Source organism: Enhydra lutris, unplaced genomic scaffold (genome assembly GCF_002288905.1).
Source record: "Enhydra lutris kenyoni isolate GAN:26980312 unplaced genomic scaffold, ASM228890v2 scaffoldscaffold26, whole genome shotgun sequence".
Lineage (NCBI taxonomy): Eukaryota > Metazoa > Chordata > Mammalia > Carnivora > Mustelidae > Enhydra > Enhydra lutris.
This window is the reverse complement of record NW_019154110.1, coordinates 25,434,691-25,458,069: the sequence shown is the minus strand read 5'-3', so window position 1 is coordinate 25,458,069 and position 23,379 is coordinate 25,434,691. Positions and strand designations below refer to the sequence as shown.

At 58.6% G+C, this 23,379-nt stretch overlaps 1 protein-coding gene across 1 annotated transcript in view; it reads right to left on the bottom strand.

Annotated features, from left to right (window-relative positions):
• LOC111151320 (retinoic acid receptor alpha) overlaps positions 1-17,863 on the bottom strand; it is a 35,172-nt gene extending 17,309 nt beyond the window's left edge. Inside the window, exons 1-2 of the mRNA XM_022509230.1 lie at positions 17,679-17,863; positions 5,208-5,750 (exon numbers count right to left, since the gene is read on the bottom strand). Coding sequence (XP_022364938.1) covers positions 5,208-5,385 — 178 coding nt within the window. The 5' untranslated portion in view covers positions 5,386-5,750; positions 17,679-17,863. The remainder of the gene's footprint in view (positions 1-5,207; positions 5,751-17,678) is intronic.
• Positions 17,864-23,379: the final 5,516 nt, after the last annotated feature.

Here is a 23,379-nt window from a genome sequence, read left to right as displayed (position 1 = left end):
GATCTCCCAAATGATTACAGCTCACAGCAGGAGCTAGGTGGGAAGAAGTCATTCCGTGGTAGAGAGATGAGTGTTGGGAGAAAAAAAGAAATAAGGATCCACAGGCATTCAAAGGTGCAAGTGTGTCGTGAGGAAGGGGGAATGGCTGTGAAGGTTTCCGGGAAGAGGCAGCATACAGGATGTTCCTTAAAGGGTGGATAGGATTTCTGGAGCTGGAGAAGGGGGAGATACCTGTTCTGGGCAGTGAGAGAAGAGAGGGGGGATGAAGGCTCTGTTGGCTGAGGAAGAATGCCATCAGCTGGCTGCAGGCCTGAGGCCCTGTCCTCCTCTGCTGCTCCTTTGTCACATTCCCCACCACTCCCCCAGGGCTGTGTGTTTAGCAGGCCCTTAGCAGGTGTGGGCTGAACTGGCCCCCACTTGTGCCAGGCCCCCTCCTGTCCCCAGCCCTAACTGGAGGGCATGACAAACAGGAAATCAGGACACCAGGAGCCAGCCAGACACTGGGTCCCAGTACAGGGTGGCCATCCCCCAGGACAGTGCCTGGCTCCACCCCCCTGGGCATCGAGGCTCTTGCAGGATAGCTGAAGCTCACTGGGGTTCTCATCAGCCAGCAGGTCAACATGGCCTCAGAGCAACTCAGCCAGGAACGCATTCAGAGTCTTGCTTTAAAGGGGAGGCTACAGACTCAGAGAGAGGATGGGTGATCTGCCCAAGGCCGCACAGGAACAGCTATCCTTTTTTAAGACTTCTGCCCATGGTGCCTTGGTCTGTGGGCTAGGTGAGGTTCCCGGCAACCCAGAAATCAAAACGGGGAGGGGAGGGCCTCTACTGCTGACCTAGCCGAGGCTGATCTAGTCGACCTACTCCGGGGAGACCCAGCTCCACTGGCTGTGCCTGACTCCAGGGAAGAGGAGGAGGAAGGAGGTAGTGTGGGCACCGCCCCCGAGTGATTTGGAGAAGGGAAACGCTTCCTCTTTCCACAGATGCTACCCCTCTAAAGGGTAGTCCTGGCCTGCACTCGCACATCTCCATGGGCACACAGGCCATGGCGTGAGGTGGACCCAATGTCTCACGTCCTGGCCAGTCCAAGAGGACAGGCTTCCTTCCCTGAGTCCTTCCAGAGGGAGTCCATGCATCATGAGTGCTACCAGATAAAAGGGGAAGGCCCCATTTTCACTCAAAATCCCATCCACCAGTCATTTGGCTGACTCTGCATCTTAGACCCCAGGAAAGTCGTCACTGGCAATACCCTGTCTCCCTGAGCTGCCCCTCTTATCATCCAGGGAACAGTGAAGAGGAGAGAGGGATGGAGGGCAGAGACTAAGGGAAGGGAGTGGAAGAGGAGCGGAAGGGAGGGGCACACCTCCCTGTCTCCCCAGTCTCCAGGCACACACACTACCAATATGTGGACAGAAAGGGGCTCCCATCTCTGTCTCCTCTACTGATTGCTTCCAACTTCCCTGCCCCACCCCACAAATCGAAACAAAATAATAACTGTGGCTTTTACATTCTGTTCCTACAGTGTGTGAGTGTGTGTGGGGGGGTGCCTCCTGAGCTCTACAAACTCCTGTAGGCTGCAGAGGCCGATTTGGGGGTGGGGATGGGTGTGAACAGATTGCATCCGCAATTTCCAGGACAGGATGGAGATCTGGCCCAGGCCTTTTAGCGCTCTTTCCCTCCAGCCTTCAGGATCCAAAACACAGAGGAGGGGGCGTGGCTTGGCGGCCTTACCCGCGCCCCCTACTGGGGGAAGGCAGGAGGTCCTTGGGCAGGAGTGGATCTCAGCCATGGGGGAGGGGGCTTCAACACTGGCACTGGCCACCAACCCCCCACCAAGGAGTGGCCCCCACAATACCCTCCTGCAGCTGCCTATCTGGATGATGGAAAACAGGTTCGGCTTTACCGCTCACTTAACCCAGTCTCTTCACCTCCAGCCACGCTGTTTCCTCATGTGCGAATGGGAATAAGGACCCTCTCCCTGCATCACAGGGATTAAGGCTTGTGAAACTGAGATAAAGCTGGGGCACACAGTAGGTGCTGCACAATGTTAGCATCCCATTCTCCCCCACTCCTACCTAGAAGGGGCCCGAGTCCCTTTTCACTGTGGGAAGGGGTACACACAATGACACGGGAAGGATTCAGCAAGCAAGGGGCAGAGCGGAGGGCCTGACATCAGTGATCTTGCCAATCTTGGCCTTTGAGGGAGGTTCTGGTAATGTCCCTGTCGTACAGACCAGGAATCACGCTCAGAGAGGTTATCCTATGTAGGAAGTGGCAAAGCCCGAACTCCAGCTACCCTGCCTACTCCCCAGCCCACGTGCAAGTCCGGGAGTAAGCAACCAAAAACGCAGGTCGGTTTCCCCTCCAGCCTAGACTGGTGATAAGAGAGACCCTCACCTCCCCAAACACACAACACAATCCACAGACCTCCTGCTTTAGAGACTCTACACCCTAAGTCAGCACCCCCTCCAGCACACAGACAAACAGATACCCCTCTCCAGCTCTGGATTTGATTCTCCCAAAACACACTCAACCCTTTGACCTTCTCACCCCATACATACAAACCATTAACCCCCTTTCCCAACACACACTCAGCCTTGACCCCCTTGACCCCCCCACATACCCCTAAAACACACACAACCCTGACCCTCCCCACAATGCACACAGAATCCCAACCCTCCACAGTAAATACCAGTCCTCAGAGATCAAGCCCCAGGGGCTTTGGGGAGGTGGGGAGGGAATCCTATACTATCTCTCAGGCCTCCCACTCTGGCTCCCTGACTGGAGAAGGACAAATACCCACCCCTCCCCACAGTGACCTGGACCTGTCATTCCACAGACCACCACATCTCTGAAAGGGACACCCAGGACACCCAAGGTCCAGCCTCCTCCACACATGGGAAGAGGGATGGGAAAGGGAGGGGCGATTATCCAAACACCTCTGTTGGTGGAAAGTGGGAGGAAAGGGCCTCATCTGGAAGGTTTCCTACAAAAAGGGTGACCATTGCTCCATGCATGTATGGGGGCCACCTAGGCCTCCTAGGAACTGCCTGAACCCTGGCACCAGCCCCTAGGCAGGGAGAGCAGGGTAATGAGGCTGCCTCCATCTCCAACACATGAATTTTGATCTGTCGTGCTTCGCTGCCCAGGACTGAGGAGCTTGGGTCACCAGGCCACCCAGTCCTGCACAAAAAGGAGGAGATGCCTGGCTCCCTGAGGCCCATGGCCTCCTCTGGTCACGGAGAAGGAACAGCTTAGGGAGAAGCTCAGAAGCTGGGGTTCTGGATAGGAAGAGAAGTTGTTTACTAGGAAGAGGGGAGGGGTAAGGAAACCCACACACTCACAGAGGGAGGGGGCAGGAAAGGGGCATTGCCTAACCTGGGTGGGGAAAGCCAGAGAAGGCTCCGCTTGCCCGAAATGTGAGCACCCCACCCTAGGGAGAAAAGGTTACCAGGGTGGGAAGTGGGGGATCCGGAAACCCTCCCCACCTCTAAGAAAGAGGAAGAAGCTTGCAACATTTAGAGGAGGGCATGGCATCTGCTCATCTGACACAGGGTGGGCAAGAGCCCAGGCCACGCCCTGCGTCCCTCCAACTCTGAGCAGTGCCCGGGGCTCTGTTCCCATCACCTGGGGAAGGACAACTTATCCACAGGTACCAGGTTATAAGGCCCCGACTTCTCCCACCCTGGCAGGAAGCAGACATTTCAGTTACCCCCGCCAAGAATATAAATTCCAGTCCCTGTAGACACATGGACCCACAGACATGCCCACCCATTCCCCAGCAACTCTGAACCCAGAGACTGGCCTTCCCTGTCTCCTAGCACAGACTGGAAGACCAGACCAGAATCAGAGGTCCCGACTCCCAGGTCACTGTGCCATCTGCCACTGCTGTGTGAGGGTGGAAGAGAGGGAGGAAACAGAAGATGGTGCGTGAATGGCATGACAGTGGAAACAGGCGGCACCTGCCTGCCCCTGGTCCCAGGTCATAAAGGGGAAGGCACAGACACGGAGCCCCTGTTCCGGCAGCCGGTGGGGCCTGGGAGGGAGGGGCTGTGGCATAGCCAAAGGAGGAGGTCCAGGAAGCGGTGGTGGCAGTGGGCAGACAGCCAGTGCGGGCAGCGAGGCGCCCGGCCAGGGCCTGCCCCAGGGACAGAGAGACTCCCTGGCTCCGGGGAGAGAGTGCTGCCCCCACACTGAGAAGGGGACACTGACCCAGCCCAGCCGGGCGCCCAGGGCAGTGGTGCCAGGCAGCCTGCCAGCGGCTGTGGGAGGGGCAGTGGGTGCCCGGGGCAGGGTGTTCAGTCCCTGCCCGCCAGGAGAGGTGGGACACGTTTCCCAGGTCTGCAGCTGACTGGCCAGTGGCTGTCCCTGGCCCATTCTGCAGCTTCCAACCCCTCCCGCCCCAGGCCAGGCCCGGGCTCCCTCCCCCACACCCCCAGCCCTGGCCTAGTGCCCAGCCGGGCCCTGGGGGCCAGAGTTACTGTAAGCGGCCTGGCAGGCCCGAGGCCTGGACTCTGCCAGCTGGCCAGGGCTGCTGCCGCCTCCCACTACCTGGCTCGGCCAGCCTGGGAAGGGTACTGAGACCCCCGTCCTGCCAGCAGGCGACCTCCATGGCAGAGGGTGGAGTCACAGAGGAAACACAGGCCCTGCCAAGAGCCTGCAGGCCAGCGCCGCCAGAGTCCAGGCCCAGCGCCCCCTCCTGGGACACAGTGAGGTCGCCAGGCAGCTGTGGACGGAGCTGGCAGGGGGAGGGAGTAGGGGGGTCCGGCCGCCCTGGCCTGCTACTCCTTCAAGCCCTTTCCCTCAGAGGCACTGGCTGGGGTGGGGTGGAGGTGGGGTGCCACTCTCACTAGAGTTGCCATTTCCACCAAATGTCGAGAGGTTTGTTTACCCACCTCCGGCCTCTGTGTCCAGTCCTTGGAGCTATTTATAAGGCCCTCAACAGCACGGCTCAGGAGAGGGCGCCAGGAGCCCCGAGCAACAGCATTATTGCTGCCCTCCCTCTACCGCCCCCAACACCAGACAGGACCACTGTGATCGGCCTACAAGCCTTTCATCCTTGAGACCCCCATCCTCCACCCCCCAACACACACTAATGATGGTCCTCCTCATCCGGAGAAGGTGTCACTGGCAGAGGCCCAGCCCCACAACCTGCTGCCCTCCACAATGCCCCCCCCCACCACCGAGCCTCCCGCCACCCCACTTACTGGCTGGGGACGGTGTGCTATAGCCGCTAACTGGGAGCTGGTGCTGGAGAGTGGTCAGAGCGCCTGGCGGGGAGAGGCCGCCCAGCATAGGCGGGAAGAAGAAGGCGTAGGGGGGCACCGGGTAGCCATTGAGGTGCCCTCCCCCAGGTGTTGGGCAGGAACTGCTGTTGCTGGCCATGCCAAGCAGCCACAGTCAGAAGGGCAGGCAGACAGTCTGGCAGGAGGCTCTGGCGGGCTTCAGGCTGCACCTCCTCGGGGCATGGGGCCTGGGCCCAGAGGGGTTTGGGTGGTTGGCCCACCCCCCCCTTCTGTCCTGGAGCTGCTGTCCAAGGCCAGCAGGCTAATCTCAGCCTCCTGGATCCCCCACTCTAGCTGGGGGCCGGGTGGGTTGGGGGATGTCCCAAGAGCTGGTCCTTTGGTCAAGCAGTTCTGTGAGCTGGCACTTTTCTGGGAAGGTCCAGAGCTGGCCTTCAGGACACCGAAGAGGATGCCTCTCCTGGATGGGCCCTGGCTAGGCGGCGGGGGGGGCCATGTCCTGTGGCACTGCAGAAAAAGAAAAGACAGGTGAGTGGGCACCGAGGAGTGGGTACTTGGGCATTCCCCGTGGAGCTCCCCAACCTGGGCGGCCGGAGATTTTCCCGTGGCACCCGGCTGAGCAGACAGCTGGCACTATGCCTGGCTGGCAGAGACAGCCTGGGAGTAGGGCCCAGACACTGCTGGGGGTGGTAGGATAGCACAGCCAGGCTGGGGAGACGAGGATAGGGCCCAGAGCCACAAAGGGCCTCTCACCCACAGTCCTGAGGGGAAAGGTCAGGGTCTGCCACCCCAGAGGATCCTTGTAGCAGAGGCGGGCAGCTGGCCCACCTCCCCCCACCGTGGGTTACCTGAGGTCAAGATGCAAAGAACCGTGTGCTTGGGGTGGGGGTGGGGGGGCGGGAGGAAAAGCCGCTTCCCTAAAGCATTGGCACTTCTCAGAAAAATGACTCCTAGGCCAGGGGGCCCCTGTTACACCACTTCCCCCCAAAATCCAAGCCCTAGCACCCCAGATGGGTTTGTCCCACAGGCCCAGGGAGGAGGCCCCTTGCAATACACACAAATAGGGAAATGGGAACCCAGGACTCTTGGGTGTCACCTCTGATGCTTACCAGCATGATGGGCCACCCGTGGGCAGGCCATCAGGAGTGCGGTGACTGCCCAGAGTGGATGCCCCCTACCCCTAGCAAATGAAGGGGTAGGGGGGACTGATGAACTCAAAGCTCACCCACACAAGGGGACCTGGGAGGGCTCAGTTGGTTAAGCCTCTACCTTGGGCTCAGGTCATGATCTCAGGCTCCTGGGATGAGCCCCACATCAGACTCTCTGATCATCAGAGAGACTGCTTCTTCCTCTGCACCACCCTCCCCCCAGCTTGTGCGCTCTCTCTCTCTCAAATAAATAAATGAATAAATATCTTTTTTAAAAAAGTTTAAAAAAACAGTTCACCCACACACTGTCTGCAGAAACCACATTCCTGGATGGGGTGGGAAGTGGGTACAAGATGAAGGACCAGATGGCCCCCCAACAGTGTGGACACAGATCCATACCTGTCTGAACAGCGGGGACCAGAGGACACGCACTGATAACACCGTGGGGCAGAGACAGAGATGAACCGGGAGATCCCAGGACCCAGTGAGACAGGGAGGCAGCAGCAAGAGCAGAGAGAAAGGGGAAAAGAGAAGCATCCACAAGAAGGTGCTTCAAATCAAACCCACTTGGGGCACAGGATATCCATACACAAATACCTATGCACGAATGTATTTCTATATGAATGTAGGCACATACACATATGGCATATACATGGCATTATATATATGTGAAAACCCTAGATGAAAGACCAAAGCAAAGAGACAGACAGAAAGAAACATAGCCATTTAAAACCACAGTGAGGGGCGTCTGGGTGGCTCAGTGGGTTAAGCCTCTGCCTTTGGCTCAGGTCATGGTCTCAGGGTCCTGGGATCGAGCCCTGCATCAGGCTCTCTGCTCAGCCAGGAGCCTGCTTCCCCCTCTCTCTCTGCCTGCTGCTCTGCCTACTTGTGATCTCTGTCAAATTAATAAATAAAATCGTTTTAAAAAAAAAATAAATAAAACCACAGTGAGATACCACTTCATATCCACTAAGGTGGCTATAATCAAAAAGACTAAAAACGAGGGAGGAATTGGAACCCTTCTCCAAGGCTGGAGGGAATATGAAATAGGACAACTGCTTTGGGCAACAGTGTGGCAGTTAAACAGTTACCCTAGGATCCAGCCTGTTCCCTTCCCAGGTATCTACCCAAGAAGAGATACAAAAACAAGTTCACACAGAAACTTGTACATGGACGTTCATACCAGTATTACTCATAAAATGGCCAACAAGTAGACCCAACCCAAATATCTATCAACTAATGGGTAAAGGGAATGTTGTGCAGCCATATGGAAGCTTATTCTGTCACAGAAAGGAATGTGGTACCGAGATACACTACTACAACATGGGTACACCTTAAAAACCTTACGCTAGTTCTAGAGGGCCACATTCTGATGATTCCATTTATATGAAATGTCCAAGGTAAGCACATCTGTAAAGACAGAGAGTAGACTGCGGTTACCAGGGGCTAGGAGGTGGGTCTGCAGGAAACGGGAGGTGACTGCTGAGAGGTAGGGGGGCTCTTTTTGGAGTGCTGACAATTTTCTAAAATGGATTATGGTGACAGTCGCACAAGCGGTGCATATACAAAAACCACTGAATTGTACACTTTAGTGGCTGGATTTTATGGTATGTGAATTACATTTCAATAAAGCTCTTAAAAAGAAGGAAGGAGGGACGCCTGGCTGGCTCCGTCAGCAGAGCATGCCAACTCTTGATGTCTGGGTCTTGAGTTTGAGCCCCGTGTTGGCAGTAGAGTTTACTTAAAAATAAAAAATAAATATTAAAAAAAGAAGAAAGGAAGGGAAAAGGAAAGAGAAAAAAGGAAAAACAGGGTCCCAAAGAACCAAACTAAGGACTGCCTCTGTGTCCAACCCGTAACCTTCCTCCTCCCTCTCCCCTCCCCTCCCCCTGCCCAAGCTCAGGCCACGCCAGGTCCAAAGCCCCAGGCTTCGGGCTCCGACCTGGAGTCCAGGGGACAAGCACACAGCCAGAGTTTGGCCAAGCACCATGCCTAGGATGGAGGAGTTCCTGCCAAGGCCACTGTGGACAAGGCCAGGACTTCTGGGCCCAGCTGGGCCATGCTAAGGGAGGGGGAGGTGGGGACAGGTACTTGCTAGGGAAGGGGACAGCTTCCCCAGAAGTGAACCATAATGCCTCTCTCCTTACTCCTGAAGGAGGTGCCCCTTTCCCTCCCCAGGCCCCTGCTGATTCCCTCCCAGGCTGAGAAGGCTGACGTCAGAGGAACAGGGGCCCCACCCATCGGGCCAGCTGCCACCCCAGGCCCCCCCACCCCGGTGGGGCCCCACACAACGGGAACTCTCGAGCTGAGGGAGCCAGGCTGAAGGGAAGGAGGGGTTGGCTGAGCCTCATCAGCGTTGATAGTCGGACACACACACACACACACACACACACACACACACACACTTGCAGAGACACACGCACGTAGGTCTATGGAAACGTGTCCGGGTGGGCAAGAGCATGCTTGCGTGCCCCAGCCTGTGTGTGTGCGGGCACGCACGCGAGGAGAGAGAACCTGGAGATACCATCTCTCTACACCTGGCTTTAGCACACAATGAACATGGTTCAGGGGTTGTGTGCACGGCCCCAGGACACACCTCCCCACAGACACACGACCACAGCCCCAGAGCTTCCCAAGCTGCACATTCCCTGGCCCTCCCACAGCCAGGCCTGGCCTCTGCATCTGCCTCCCTGAGGGCCCAGCCCCAAACACACACACTGAGGGGCACCCCCTGACAAACACTCGGGCGGGTTCACGTCATACAGGGGCCTGCCTCCCTGAGGTAAGGTCCAGGAGGCTGACGCCCAGAAAGCCATTCACTCCAGACCCCAGGCCTCCTGACCCAGCTTTTGGGGGCAAACAGTAGATTCTGTCAGTCCTGTCTGGACCCCTGGCATTCCAGCCTGACCCCCAGAGGAGAGAGAACTAACGCCTCAACTCTGCCCGTGAGGAGTCAGACATTGAACCAAGCCTCAAACCCCCCGCCTCCAAACCCACACCCCAGGGAGATACTGAAATGCCTCCCCAACCCCATCAGAGCCTCACTATCCCTAATCCAGCTCAGCCTGCAAACTCTGGTACAGAGTAACTCAGCTCCCGGGGTAGGGCCTTGAGCCATGGGAGGAGGTAAAGGTCAGAGAAATGGGCCAAGAGCCAGGCTGGCCAGGGAACAGGGATGGGCGAGGTTAGGAACGATGGGGCAGGGGCAAAGAGCACAGGCCCTGATTCATCTCTCTGGAGCCATGACCCTTGGGGAGGCACCTGGGCCCTAGCCCCCTGCACCCAGGGGGAGAGAAGACACCGTCAGAGAATCAAAACCAGCACTAAAGAAAAGGAAAACAAACTACCCACATCCAACCTCCACCCTATACCCGCCAGCTTCATGGCCCATGGGTACCCTCCTGCAAGGGAGAGAAAACCACAGGCCCACACCTCCAATAGGCTGAGTCTCGCCTGGGTACAGCAGAAGAGGGTAGGAGCTGGAGGGCCCACCACCAGCCACGCACCCAGCCCACTGCAGCCTCCCTCACTCCCAAAAGGTGCCAGGATACCTTCTCCACTGTCAGGCATCCCCAGCTGCCCAGTCCTTATGTCCCTAGACTCACATCCCCAGAAAAGAAGGCAAGAGCTGACCGAGCCATGAAGATAGTAGAACAAGAGGTCTGAAGGGTCAAATCTCAGCTCTGCCACTCTGGGTGACCGTAGGCATGTCACTTAACCTCTTGAAGTATCTGTTTACTTGCTTGTGAGCTGTAGCCCTCAACAACTGGGGGTGTGATTTCAGACAGACAAGTCTGAAAAGCACATAGCACAGCATTGGGCATACAGGAGGTGCTAGGGAACCGAGCCTGTCCCCACACCTTTCACCAGCCCCGGTGCTTCCCTGGACCATGTGTCCGCTCTCCCTTCCCTCTCCCCAGCCACGGCTGGTGTCTGTGGACAGGCCCCAGACAGAGAGTTACCCATTTTGCAGGGTCTGCTTCCCCCAGACTGAGGACAGGGATGTGGGTGGAGGCCCAACCACAACACTTTCCCAAATTCCCTTCTTTCATTTCACAAACCAAAAAAGGGAAACCTTTGGATTTGGGGAGGAGAGGAGGGGAAGAGAAATAGACTATTTCCTTTCCTATCCCCAGAGAAGAGGAGCCAGGGGTCCCCAAGTCCCACTGGCCCAGCTTCCCTTCTTCATTTATTCCCTCCTCTCCACTCCCCAGGCTCCCCTGCAACACTGGCTCCCAAGGAACAGAAGGCAGGCAGTCCCAGAGGGGCTGACAGAAGGGGATCAAGACTGGGGAACTTAAAAGAAGGGGAGACAGGGGCTTTCCTAAGCATTCTAGACAGTAAGTGAATCATAGGCAAATGACACCCAAAGTTCAGCTCAACTTGGGTGCGGGGCAAAGGGATACACAGAACGTGAGCCCTGGTAAAAACAAAGACCTGCCCCTTTGGACCCCCTACCCTACCAGGAGCTGGCAGGGCAGGGCAGGATGGGGGCAGATTTCAAACCAGAAGAGTGGGCTGGAACTATTTATAAACTTTCCAGGAAAACACACACACACACACAGAGCCACAGTTCTCCCCTCCTCCAAGTTCTTCAGATCTTCAGCAAGGTTTGGGGAGCAGTGATGACCCCTATTCCTTCTTTCCCTTTTCCAAAGGTTCCTCTGTCCGAGGCGTTCACCCCTCTCTTCCCCCACAAGCCCACACACAGTCTGGCTACTCTGGTCCTCTGTTTACCTTTTGCTCACCAGGGTCCCAGCTGCAGAGAGCCAGCAAGGCCAGCCCCACTCGGAAAGAGATCAGCATCCCAAGGGGTCCTGAGTAGGATCACCTGGATGATGCTAGAACAGGTACTGGGCACCTCTTCCCTACCAGACCCGTGGGACCCCAGGCCTTCCTCACTGGAGCTAGGACTTGTTTGAAAACCTGCCCCAAACCTGTGCAGGCCCAGAGCCCATCCTCAGAGGGGGTTCAGGGAAGGCTGAAGTCTAGCATCTTCCTCTGGAGGCTGCCACTGGCCACTTGCCTCAAGAGGCAGCACTCAGCCCCAGGAGAATGCATCTGATGTCTCCTCAGTGGGCCTGGTCCCGGGTTCTGCCCCGGCTACCCAGGATCACCAGACCTGCACATGCCCACAGGCTTGGCAGCAACTGAATACGAAGCAGAAAGGGCGAATGGAAGAGCCCAAGCCCGGGACGGACCAGGTTCTGGGAGAAGGAAAGGCTAGTCTCAGAGGGCACGATGGCGCCTCCAATGCCTGTGTTCCCCGGGGAATGCACCCCAAAGCCCCCAAAAGACGTGCTCAGGACCTCCGAAGATCAGGATGCTGAGGGGCCTCCCAGAACCCACTGGGTCTTCTTTCGGAGCAGGGAGTAGGTGAAAGGGCAGGGGGCAGCCCAGGCCTCAGGGAGAGGGAGCAACCTACGGGGAAGGAAGAAAACAGGAAGAGGAAGAGATGAGCCTGCTGAAGCCACAGCCAGACCACAGGAGTTTGTGGACCAAACAAAGGCACCTCTGTCTGGGTGGGGGACCAAAGGGGCACAGATAAAGGGGACCCCCCAGCTTGGAAACCACCGTTACTAGACCCAGGCTGGCATGGGGCTTTCCCCACCCTCCCCTTGCCAACTGCCCCCTCACCACTCGTCTGCCCACTCCGCCATGCAGGAAGCACAGCTCTCTCACAACAGGAGCACAGAGCTCCCACAGAGTGGGTGTGCATGTGCGTGTGCGTGTGCGTGTGCGTGCGTGTGTGTGTGTGCGGCAACCCCACCCCCCACCACGCTCATCCCCTCAGCCTGCCCTAAAGCTGAGACTGCGAGATTCTGAATCCCAGGGCAGACAGTCAGCAGGACACCGCACTACCAGTCCCCTCCCAGCACCTCTCCCTGGGGACCCAGACTGCAGGGAAGCTGGAAACGCCCCCCCCTCCTGCCTCAGGATATCCTTTTGGCTCTGACCCCAGACCAGGCCTGAGTCAGACTGTACCCCGCCCCACACCCCCCCATCCATCGACCCCCCAGGAACTTCCTCCTCTACACCCACCTACCAGTTGGGGGTTAGAACTAGGGGGAATCTCTTCTCCTCTCCATCCCTGGCTTAAGAGGGAAGCCCACAGGGGGTGGGAAAAATGGGTCACAAAGTCTCGTGGCCTTCCCCTTAAGGCACAGGGCCCCTGCATGCCCAGACAGAAGCTGGTACAGGCTGTGTGCAGGGGTGAAGATGGTCCCTAGGCCACCACCCCCACCTCCCCACCACTGAAAACACACACACAACCTGCTCAGAGCCTCCTCCCACTCCAGCCTGAACCCCAAGAAATCACAGAAGCTCCCTGAGGAAGGCAGTTTCCATGAGAACACAAGATGGGAGAAGGTTCCAGGGGTAAAAGGAGATAGGGAGCAGAGGTTCCTCAAACGTCTGTGAAACATCTTTAAGGGAACATGACCCAGGCTGGAGGGGACAGGGTCTGCACAACGGGTCAGACTCACAGTCAGTCACAGTTAAGCACAGCCTGACACGGTCACACTCTCCCCAACACTCGGTCTAAGTAGGTGGCTGTGACTCCTTCCCACAGACAGAAGTCTGGGGGGCCCTGGGGGATCTGGGGCATCAGAGACCACACACACTCAGCCTGAAACAGCCCCCAGGGCAGGCCCCCCCAAGTCCCCCCGACAACTGTGGGTCTGGGGGGAGAGGCAGCTCCCTCCCCACAACAACCAGGGTAGTGCCCACGGCAGCCATCTCCATGGTAACCAACAACAAACATCCCGGGAACCACAGTGGGACAGGAAGTGACAGGCACGTGACAGGAAGACATTTTTTTCAGTGTGGGGGGGAGATAATGATTGTTAGCAGCCCCTGGAGAATCAGCTGTCCCCTAAGCTTCCCCCACTCAGAGCGGGAGGGAAGGGGGCCAGCCAGGAGGGTGGCCACCCCCCTACCGCAGTGTGTGAGGTTGGTCCGCAGGGTTGACATGCCCTCCCTCCCAGCCTGCCACTCACGGTTCTCCCCCTGGCTCCTCCTCCCCTCCACTTCCTGCCGTGACTAGAGATCAGAGAACTCCCCACCGCAGCTTCCCCTTCTCAAGTCTCGATTCCTGGGCTGGAGGTTTCACTGTGGGCCAAGGGACAGAAGGAAGGAGGGCTGGGGATCTGCGGTAGGACCCAGGGGACAGAGGCTCCGGGGGACAGAGGCTCCGGGGGAGGGGCCAGGAGGGAGCCACGCCTAGGTAGGTGTGTACACAGAGGCCCACAGCGAGTGGGTCATAGTGACACACAGGCCGGGCACGGTGACACGCAGAGACTGCCTGACCTCAAGCAGCTCTGGGGGGAGGGGAGCAGAGCCACTGGATCCAGCCTGTGCGCCCCACTCCAGCTCTGTCCTGAGCCTCCGGGTTCATCTCAGGCGGCTGCTGGCCGCCAGACAGGCAAGATCCCAACTGTACCCAGCCCCCGCCACCTCTCCCCTGCCTTTTGTGCTGAGGAATCCCCCCTCCCTGCTCCAAGGTGCCCGCCCAGACGAGGGCACCTTGGCGGAAGGTGGGGGGGAATGGAACCTCCCTCCACCCCCCCCTCCCCTTCTCTGCAGATGTCCCAGACTATATTTAGCCCAAACTGGGCGGCTAGCCAGACCCAGACTCCCCACTGGTCGGGAGCTGAGCTCCCAGTTTTTATGCAATTAAAACATTAACAGAGAACCACCCCCATCCACAACCCCCATGCCCCCCAGCCCTCCCAGAGCAGCAGAGCTCAGTTAACTTAAACAAAGCCAGCCCAGCTCTGCAGCCAGAGAATGGGGTGGGGGGGGGTCGCTGGGCAAACAGCAATAAACTCATTCCTCTGCCCACCTCTCGGGCCCTGCCCCCACAGGCAGGACTGGGACATCATCCATGAGATCAGGTTGACACTTGGGGGGGCAGGCTTTCCTTGTTCCGGGGCCGGAAGGGAAAAGCATATCCAGTGCGGAGGTGGGGGGGTGGGGGGGTGCCTGGTTGCAGAAATTCCACCTGTCATTTGTAGCCCCCTCCATGGCCAGCTCGAGTTACGGGGCTGGGGGTTGGCAACAGGTGCTGGCCAGCCTGGCAGCAGTCTAATCCCCCACCCGCTCCCCAGGGCTGACAGTGGTGCCTGGAGGTCCCAGCAGGGGCCGGGCAGGCAGGATGCTGGGTGGGAGAAGGAGGCATCACTGCCAGGCAGGTGGAGGCGGCGGCAGCCCAAGGCCCTTCTGTATGACCCGGCTCCCTAGACTCTGTGACGTTTGTCAGTGGGTCTGGAGAAGACAGGGAAACCTGAGTTCTCTAGCACCTAGTTCATTTCCCCATGATGCCAGGCGGGCGGGCTAGAGTGTGGGAGGTCTGTCTGCCTGCCTCTTCCTCCTCCTCCTCTCCAAATTCCAGGAACAGGCAAGGGAGGCTCCAGTTGCGGAGAGAGAGGGAGAGCAAGCAGGCGGTCCCAGCTGGGGGGGGTGGGGGTAGGCGGGGACTGGAGCGGGAGGCAAGATCCAGACGAGCAAGAGACACCCACACCCGAGCCAGACCCAGACGGGGGACAGACACACCGCTGCTGACACATTCTCACACTCTGGGCCTGGTCCCCGCATGCCGCCCACCCTGTAGGGACACCCAGACACTCTGAGCCAATCCTGCCAATCCCCAGAACACTCCCTGGACACACACAGAGATCCAGGCCCTCGCCCCCACCCTCCATCCCCCTACAAACCGTGTGGGCTCTAGACAGCAGCCAGAGGGTGGAGAGGGGAATGGAGGGAAGACAGCAGGCATCAGAGGGGATGCGCAGCCAAAGCCCTGGGAGCTAGGGTATCAGTTGCCACACTCCTTTCCCAAAACCCAGTAAGTCAAAACTACCCTGGCCGTCTTACCTGGGACCCTGCCAGCTTCCCACTCTCCCCCAAACCACTGCCACCAGGAAGGGGCGTGGGGCACTGGGCAAGCGGAGATTACCACGTTCATTCTTCACAGGGACAGGATTACCTTCCCCAGATGCCTACCACCCTAGATCCGGGACACTGCTCCTAAACAGACCTCCAGAAAGGACCAACACAGCCACCCCTCAGCCCAGCCCAGGTCCGGCCCTGCCTTGCCCCAGCCCATACCACCCAAAGGACAGGGAACTGGGCACTGAGCTTTTGTATCTTGGAGCACATCCCACCCTCATGTCATACAGCTCTGAGAACTACCCCACTAAAGAACTTCGAATCTGAGCTAGAAGTGGGTTGGGGGAAAGGTCCTTGGGATTGGTGGGGGGGGGGCAAAGCTAGCTTCTAAGACGGAAGGATTTAGGGAAGGGGAGCTAATTAACTAGGGTCTGGGTCAATGCCCCAAAAACAGATTTGAAAGGCCACTCAGACTGTGTCCTCTCCCCCACACCAGACGAGGTAGCAGGAACCACGTCATGGCACATGTGGGTGACTGTGCCCAGTGGGGGAGGCACAGGGGTGATCAGGAGGGGGCTGCCCACAGCTAGCTTCCTGCCAGGCTGCCACATGGTTGGGAGTAGGAGGTGGACCAGAAAAGTGTCCCAGAATGGTAGCAGGGGCATTTAGGGTCAAACAAAGGATGGAAATTTAGGGGTTATAGGAGGAGATGGCCAGGAATAAGCCATTCCAAGCCCAGGGTCTTCTCAGAACTGCTACTTCATCCACACTGCCCTCACCAGTCTGGTGGGGAAATTCCTGCCGTGACCATTTCATGCACGTTCACTCACACCCTCAAGCTCCAAAGCTAAGATCCTCAGCTCCCAAGGGCCTAATGCAGTCTGACTCTAGCGACTGCTCCATCTCAGGACCAACATGACCCAGACTCCCAAGCAAACTGATGTCCTCGCCCCTCCCAGTGCACTAAGATCTTTCATAGCCACAAACTCCCTGACCCCCCCCAACCAACTTCCTCCAGCTCCAAATACTCTTTCTCTTGTTCTTCCCCCAGACTCATCTCCACCCCCCACAGGGGAAGCCCCAAGGTGCCAAGCCATCTCCACTCCAATCTGGGGCTTCCCCGACCCAGCCTCCCCATCAAGCACAAGGCCCTGGAGGAGAGTTTGGGGCTTAAGCCCACTTTGTAGCAAGACCTGGCGTCCTTACTGAATTACTTCCCTAGAACGACCCTGCCCTGTGACCACTGCAGCCAGGGAAGGGGACAGGAATCATCCATGAATCTCCCACCCAGGGAAGTGAAGGAGGGATGGTGGTCAGGAGCAAAGCTCCAGGGCGGGGTAGTGTTGTCAGGAACAAGTCCCTCTAAGAACATATACATACACACATGTGCACACAGCCCGAAGACAGAAGGCAATGTGGCAAAAGAGAAGGGAGCTGGCCCCAGGTGAGTGCGGAGGGTACCCCACCATGCCAGCACATGGGAACCCTATCCAAGAGAGGATGGACAGAGGCAGAAAAATTTCTCCCAAGGCTTCGGGGCTTTTTCTGTCTGATTTTCCCAGGAGTTGGTCCTCATCCCCAGCCTAGCACAACTGGTGGCCTGCCCCCTTCCCACTGAGCAGCCTGACAATAGGGCAGTGCCCAGAGAAGAGGGAGGGCTCAGCCAAGCTGATTTCTCCAGCGCCCCCCCTTCCACATACACATCTGGCTAGCAGCTTCCCCTCCTCGTGGGTGGCACCAGGTCCCATACACCCTCAGCAAAGCAAAGACAACCAGTCCATTCCGTCTTCCCCTCACCACAAAAAGCTTCCACAACCCCACGGTAGCAACAGACCCAGAGACCTGCCTCGCCTGACTGCATTGACTCCCGCACCCAATTCAGTCGGCTCCCTCACTCCACGGGGGACACCAGCTGAGCGGGCCCCGCCCCCCAGCCGGCTGCTCCGGTGGGGGTGGGCCTCCGGGCTGATTCTCCCCAAACCACAGGGCAGCTCAGATAACAGGAGGGAAAGGAGGGGGCTAGTACGTTGGGCATCCGATCTCTCCCAAACAGGTTTGAAAGTCTTTTTGTTTTGTTTGTTTTTGAAGAGAAAAAAGAGAGGGAGTAGGAGTTCCCAGCGGCGATTTTGCCACAGCTCGGGCGCCGGGGACACGCGCGGCAGACGGCCCCAGATGCCCCACGGCTGCGCGCGAACACTCCGGCGCAGACATACGCACAGACTGGGCTCCCCCACCCTGGGCTCCGCCGCCGCGGAGTAGGAAGCCCAGGAAACCCCGGGTTCCCCTCGGAACCCGCCCGGCACCGGGTCCCCGCCCGCAGCTCCTATCTGGGGCAGGCCACGGGGCCCCGAAGCCCGCGGGAGCCGGGGCTCTCCAAAATCCCCGGGGCAGAGGTTACCTCACAGCCGGAGGAAGCAATCCGTCCAGGGCGCCCGCGGGCTCGGCGTCTGCCCTGACCCTGCGCCTCAGTGCTGCTAAGCGTCAGGGGTACGGGGTCCCGAGAGAGGAGCCGTCTGGGGGGCCGAGGCTCAGGGGCGCGGGGCGAAGGCAGCGGCCATGGCGAGTCACGTGCGGAGGCTGAAACTTTACCCGGAGCCCCAGACTGGGGGGGGGGGGGCGCGGAGGGTGCAGAGCAAGAGGGGAGGCCCTCTCCCCCCCAGGCCCGCCTCCGCCCGCCCACTGACCTATCACCAGCTAGGGGCGGGCCCACAGGATCACGCCCCCCCCTTAACAGAACCGGGGAAGGGCGAGTCTTAAAGGAGCCGTGCCTGGTAGAAGGCCGGACCGTGGGAATCTGGGAGAATTCCCTTCCTCTACCCCAAAAGGAGAGATTCAGTACAAGGAGAAGTTCTGCGGAAAGAATGGAAAGAGGGCTCTGTAGAGAAAGGACAGCAGTGTGTGGTGTCGCAATCCCCTGCCCCCAACCACACACTCCCACACTAGCTGGGGCACAGATCACACACACACAACACACAGCACACACACGCCCCACGCTTAAGCCAGGGAAGGCGGTATAATATGGAAGTTAATACATTGACTCTGGCCCCGGTTATCAAGCCCCTGACTCCCATAGTTATAATCCTCCAGGGATCAGTTGGAACTGAGAGTTGTGCGACCTTGTCTAAGTCCCTTCCTTTCTCTGAATCTTAATTTTCTCATCTGCAAAAAAAGGAAGTGCAAGAGTAAGTAGACCTCCCTCGAGTAATAACTCCTCTCCTCTTCCCCCTAACACCTCTCCAGCTCAAGCGGGTCCCAGGAACTCGGGCCCAACCCAATCAATCCCCAGCGTCTCGGCGCCATGTACCCTTCCCCAAAAAGGGCAATGACCCTCGGATCTTCCAAGAGGCTAGCAGGGGGCGCTCGGGAGCACCCCTCCCGTGCTAGAAGACTCTCAGACTCAAGCGTCTCTCTCCTGGCCCCAGCTGGAGTAGCCAGGAAAGCTCACGTTCTGGTTCTAGGGGGCCAGGATCCGAATCACTCTCCATCCGCAGAGACCTCAGTCCCCAACACAGCCACAGGCCGCCTCCGAGCCTGCCACTGCATTTGGAAGGATCATGTCCCCACCTCCAGCAGCCTCCTGGGGGATGAAAGCAGAATCAACTAAGGAACAACCCCCACCCCCAGAAGTGACCACAAGTCCCCCCACAGGACTTCCCATTGGAAGGGGAAGTGTCACACTCCTAGGCCTCCACCCCAGTGAGGAGACTCTCAGCCTGATCCGGCTGGCAGAGCTCTCAAAGCCACCGGCCTGACGGTCCCCGCTGTACAGACTAGGAACTGGAGGTGGGAAGACGGGAGCGGACACGGGGGTTCCGTCCGCCATCGCACTGGCTGCACAGTTGGGTGCAGAAGTTGGGTATCTGACTGCCTCCCTCCTGCTTTAGCCCCTCCCCGCGTTGGTAGGTAGGACAAGCCGGGTCGTTGGGACCCTCTGCTCTGAGGCCCGGCACAGGGAAAGGGTGCCCAGGCAGCGCTTCCCTAAGCCCCTTCCCGCCCTCCAGGCCCGGCTGTCTCTCGCTCTCGTCTGGATTTCTGTCCACCGGTGCGAACCGCCCGCCCAGCCCCTCCCGTCCTGTCCCGTCCAGATCCATCCGCAAACATGCGCTCAGCGGGCAGGAATGCGCCAATGGCTCCCAGATGTGGACGCCGACGCTTAACCCCTTCCCCCCCAGCGCTCCTCCCCACCCCCCCAACCAGGCCTTCCAGCCTGAGCCTAACCAGCAGCAGGGGGCGTCACCCGGGTGAGAAACCAGCCTGGGAGGGGACTCTGCACCAGCCACCCCTAGCCCGCACTGGCTCTTCCTGCCCCAGATTACACCAGTATCCCTTCCAGCTAAAGTTAGAGGGAAAGGACCACGAACACAAAAATGCAAGTATGCATAAACACAGGTAGGCTGCCTCCCGCGAAGGGCAGCCCTCACATACACCCACCAGCGCAGAGGAGTCACATACACCCGTGTGCACGAGATTCAGATGTGTAAATGCACACGCAAGACACCCATATATGCATACCCATGTGCATGTTCAGAGCACACATGTGTACACTCCCACGTGCACACGCAGGGGACACGTGTATCCACATTTTTTTGTAGAACCGAACAAGCCCATAAAAGATGCATTTGTGCACACACAAGGTCACGGAGCAGAGTGTGGGGCACACTCCTGAACAGACAGAGCGGTAGGGCCATGTGCTGATGAAGGAAGAAATTCATGCCCCCACACACCCATTCCCCATGGGGGGCCAGACCCTCAGACACCCACAGGTATAAGCACACAGCCCACCGGCCTTTGTGGCACCAACCCCCTACTCAGGGGACCCAGTGTCTAGCCCTACCCAGGCTTGACTCCAGGAAACAGGAGAGGTTCCCAGGTGGGAGGCCAGGAGTCCCCAATCTGCAGCTGCTGAACTCCAGCTGTGCTGGACCCACAGCAGGGTCCCCACCCCCAACCTGCAGAGACCCTCACGCAGAAGGGGAGAAAAGTGCAGGAGGCAGCAGAAGGCCAGGAGACCGAGAAAAGCCACAGGCCCACAGGCTCCTCTTTAGGAAAGACACACTTTCTTGGGGCCTGCCTTTCCCCTCCCACACACAGAAGGCAATGGGCTGGGGAAGGAGCCTGAGCCACTGTTTTCCCAAGACAGGGATCCTTCTCCAAACTAGAGGAAACCCAAGGGAGTACACAGGAGCCAAAGGAGATACAAAATAGCCCTGCGACCCCCCAGGAGGGTCCACACCTCCAGCAAAACAAGACCTCCCTCTCACAGCCTCTGGGGAACTCTTAAAGAACAGCAGCCCTGGTAGCTTGAAGAGAGGACGGGAAGCACTGCCCTCCAAGGACCCCAGGGGTGCAGGCGGGGTGGGAGACATATGCTGGCACCTGCCCAGTGCCTGACTTCTCATCCCCTCCCTGGCTGCCCTCCAACCCCCTCAGCCCAAGGGGAGCTCCTTCCACAAACATGCTCCTGCCCTGCAATCCTGAAGGGTCACTGGGGGCAGGGATCCTGTTGCCATTGTGCAGATTAGGAGACTGAGGTGCGGAAAGGAAACTGCCTCACCCAAGGTCATCCGGCTTGCCAGCAGCAGAGCTGAAATTCTGACCCACCGTCCCCTCCTCGGCCACCCCCGCTCTGCTCCAAATCCAACATCTCCACGCAGCTCCCTGCTGCCTCCTGCCCTGTCCTTTACCCTCTCCAGAGAGCACATGGGACAAACACCATCCTGGCACCAAGATGCAGGGCTGTGGGTGGGGCCAGGACATGCCAGAGACAGATCAGAGGAGACACCGGGGGCTGCACACATGCCCCCCCAACCCCAACCCCACCCCAAGCATGGTGCCCACCTGCCCAGCAGGCACGGCCGGGTGACTCAGCCGCATCCGGGGGAGATGCCAGGGCAGTGACTCACCTACCGAGAAGAGCTGAGCCTGGCACCTTGCCAGCCCCAGGACAGAAGTGACTTAGTCACCAAGACTGTGATGCCCAGCAGGCACAGCCCAGGGATGGCGGACAGGGGCAGGCCGTGTCCTCCATGGCTACTTGCGCCCCCTGGTGAAGAACAGGCATCCCAGGACAAGCTGGGGCTGTGCCCGCCCCCAGCCCCCCCATCACCGCCCACCCCCAGCTCACCAGGCCCTGTTCCAGTGCAGACAAGTTTTGTGAGACCCCTGGGCTGCCCTGCCCCCCTGCGGCCTGCCCCCTGCCCGTCACTCACCACCCACTCGCCCACCAGCCCCACCTCCTCCTGCCACCCAAGTTGTACCCAGGCCCCTGCGGCTCTTTTAACATGTCCTGGCAGCACCACCAACCCCCACAGCCCCCTCTATCCCTAGCGCGTGCACGCACGCGCGTGCACACACACACGCACATATGCGCGCGCGCGCACACACACACACACACGCACTCACACACACTTCTGCCAGCCCTGCTTCTGCCAGCAGCTGCTGAAGCTGTTGAACAGGAGGGGACTCAGGAGGGTGGGGTGCAGGGATTGGGTTACCAGAGGCTGCTGGGGTGGGCTGTCACCCAATCCCTCCCCAGCTAGTCCTCCCTGGGCACAGCCTCCCTCACCCACCTGCTTCTCCCCACCTCTGGCTGGCAGCCTACTCCCTGTTAAGCCCCTCCACCCCCACCCCACCCAGGCTAGAAAATAAATGTTCGAGAGTTATTGGTCATGCTAAGGCCAGCCCAGTCTAGGAGAGAAAGAGAATGAGAGGGACAGAGACAGAGATGGACAGAAAGGGTCATTCCTGCGCTCCATGCTCCAGCCGCAACCACTAGGTGCGGAGATCGGAGCTGGAAAGGGACTGAGTAACTCTCCAAGTCCCAGGGGAGTTGATGGGGGGGGCAAGGGGAGTCGACAGGCTGAACAACCTCAATCCATTTGCGCTATTGATTTCTCACACACTGCAGCAGGCCTGATGGAGGGGGGGCATGATAAATCAGCCCCCCAGAGACAGAGAGACTGAGTGGAGAGAGGGGGAGGGGCTCCTGCACCCCGGTTAGTGGCCCATCTCCCTGGTTTGGTGGGGAGGGGGCGGGCAACAGAGGACTAGGAGACACCTAGTGGCAGGAGGCAGGGTGGGGGAGGGCGTGTTGAATTCAAGCCCACCTGGAACACCTCCTTCTAGCTGCATCTGAAGCTGACTGGAAGAAAGAAGGTGGGGGACAGAAGCACCACATCTGGTTCTGTAGGCAGAGCCCTGAACAACTCCAGGGGGCGCCACTCCCAGCAGAGTCTGTGTGCAACATAGCGCCCCTGGGGATGAGGCTGAGGCAAGACACTGTATTCTGATGGACCATAATTCTCCACTGAACTTTCTCCTCCTGAAGTTCAGCCAACGGCCCCTGCCCCCAGGACTTGGAAGAGGGTTCACTTCTGACTGGAAGCCTGTGGTAATCTACTCCCTCTCCTGCCTGCTCCCCTCCTTTGTTGGGGGCATTGGCAAATAACCAGAAGGATCTAGGTGGGGCAGGATGGGGTCTCTGGAGACCCTGCAAAGCTGAATCCTAGTCCTTGGTCTGTCCTCAACTCATCCCAGGACTGTGGACAAATCCAGGCCCTCTCTGGGTCTCTAAGACAGAATGAGACCGGATGGCCCTTCCCTAAGGTGTCTCCAAGCCCAAGCTCATCAGCCTGTGAGCCTGTTTGGAAGACGCCCAGCATCTGGATTCACAACAGTGGCCACAGGCCACCTAAACAAACCCCAACATTGACCTCCTTCCAGCCTGGACACAGGCTCTCTCCACATGGTAGAGATTTATAAGCAAACCAAGCTGGGGTTTACCAGAGACCCTGCATAAACAAGCAGAGGGAAAGAGACCAGTAGGGGAGGGAGGCACAACCAGGTGCGGCAAGGGACCCTGATGGGAGAAAATCCGGCGCAAGGGGTCTGGGTTGGGACCCCAGTGCAGCCCAATGACTGGCGGAGTGTCCTGCGGAAAGTGACATCTCCCTGTGTAGGCCTGTTTGCCTCTGTTTGCCTCCCCGTATAGGCCTCTGTAAGGGGGAGGGATTGTCTAGGTGGTCTCTAAAGCCCTTTTGGGTTCTAAGTCTAGTAGGACAGAGAGCTCCAAGAGGAAGGTCCCCAGGATTCCTCTACCC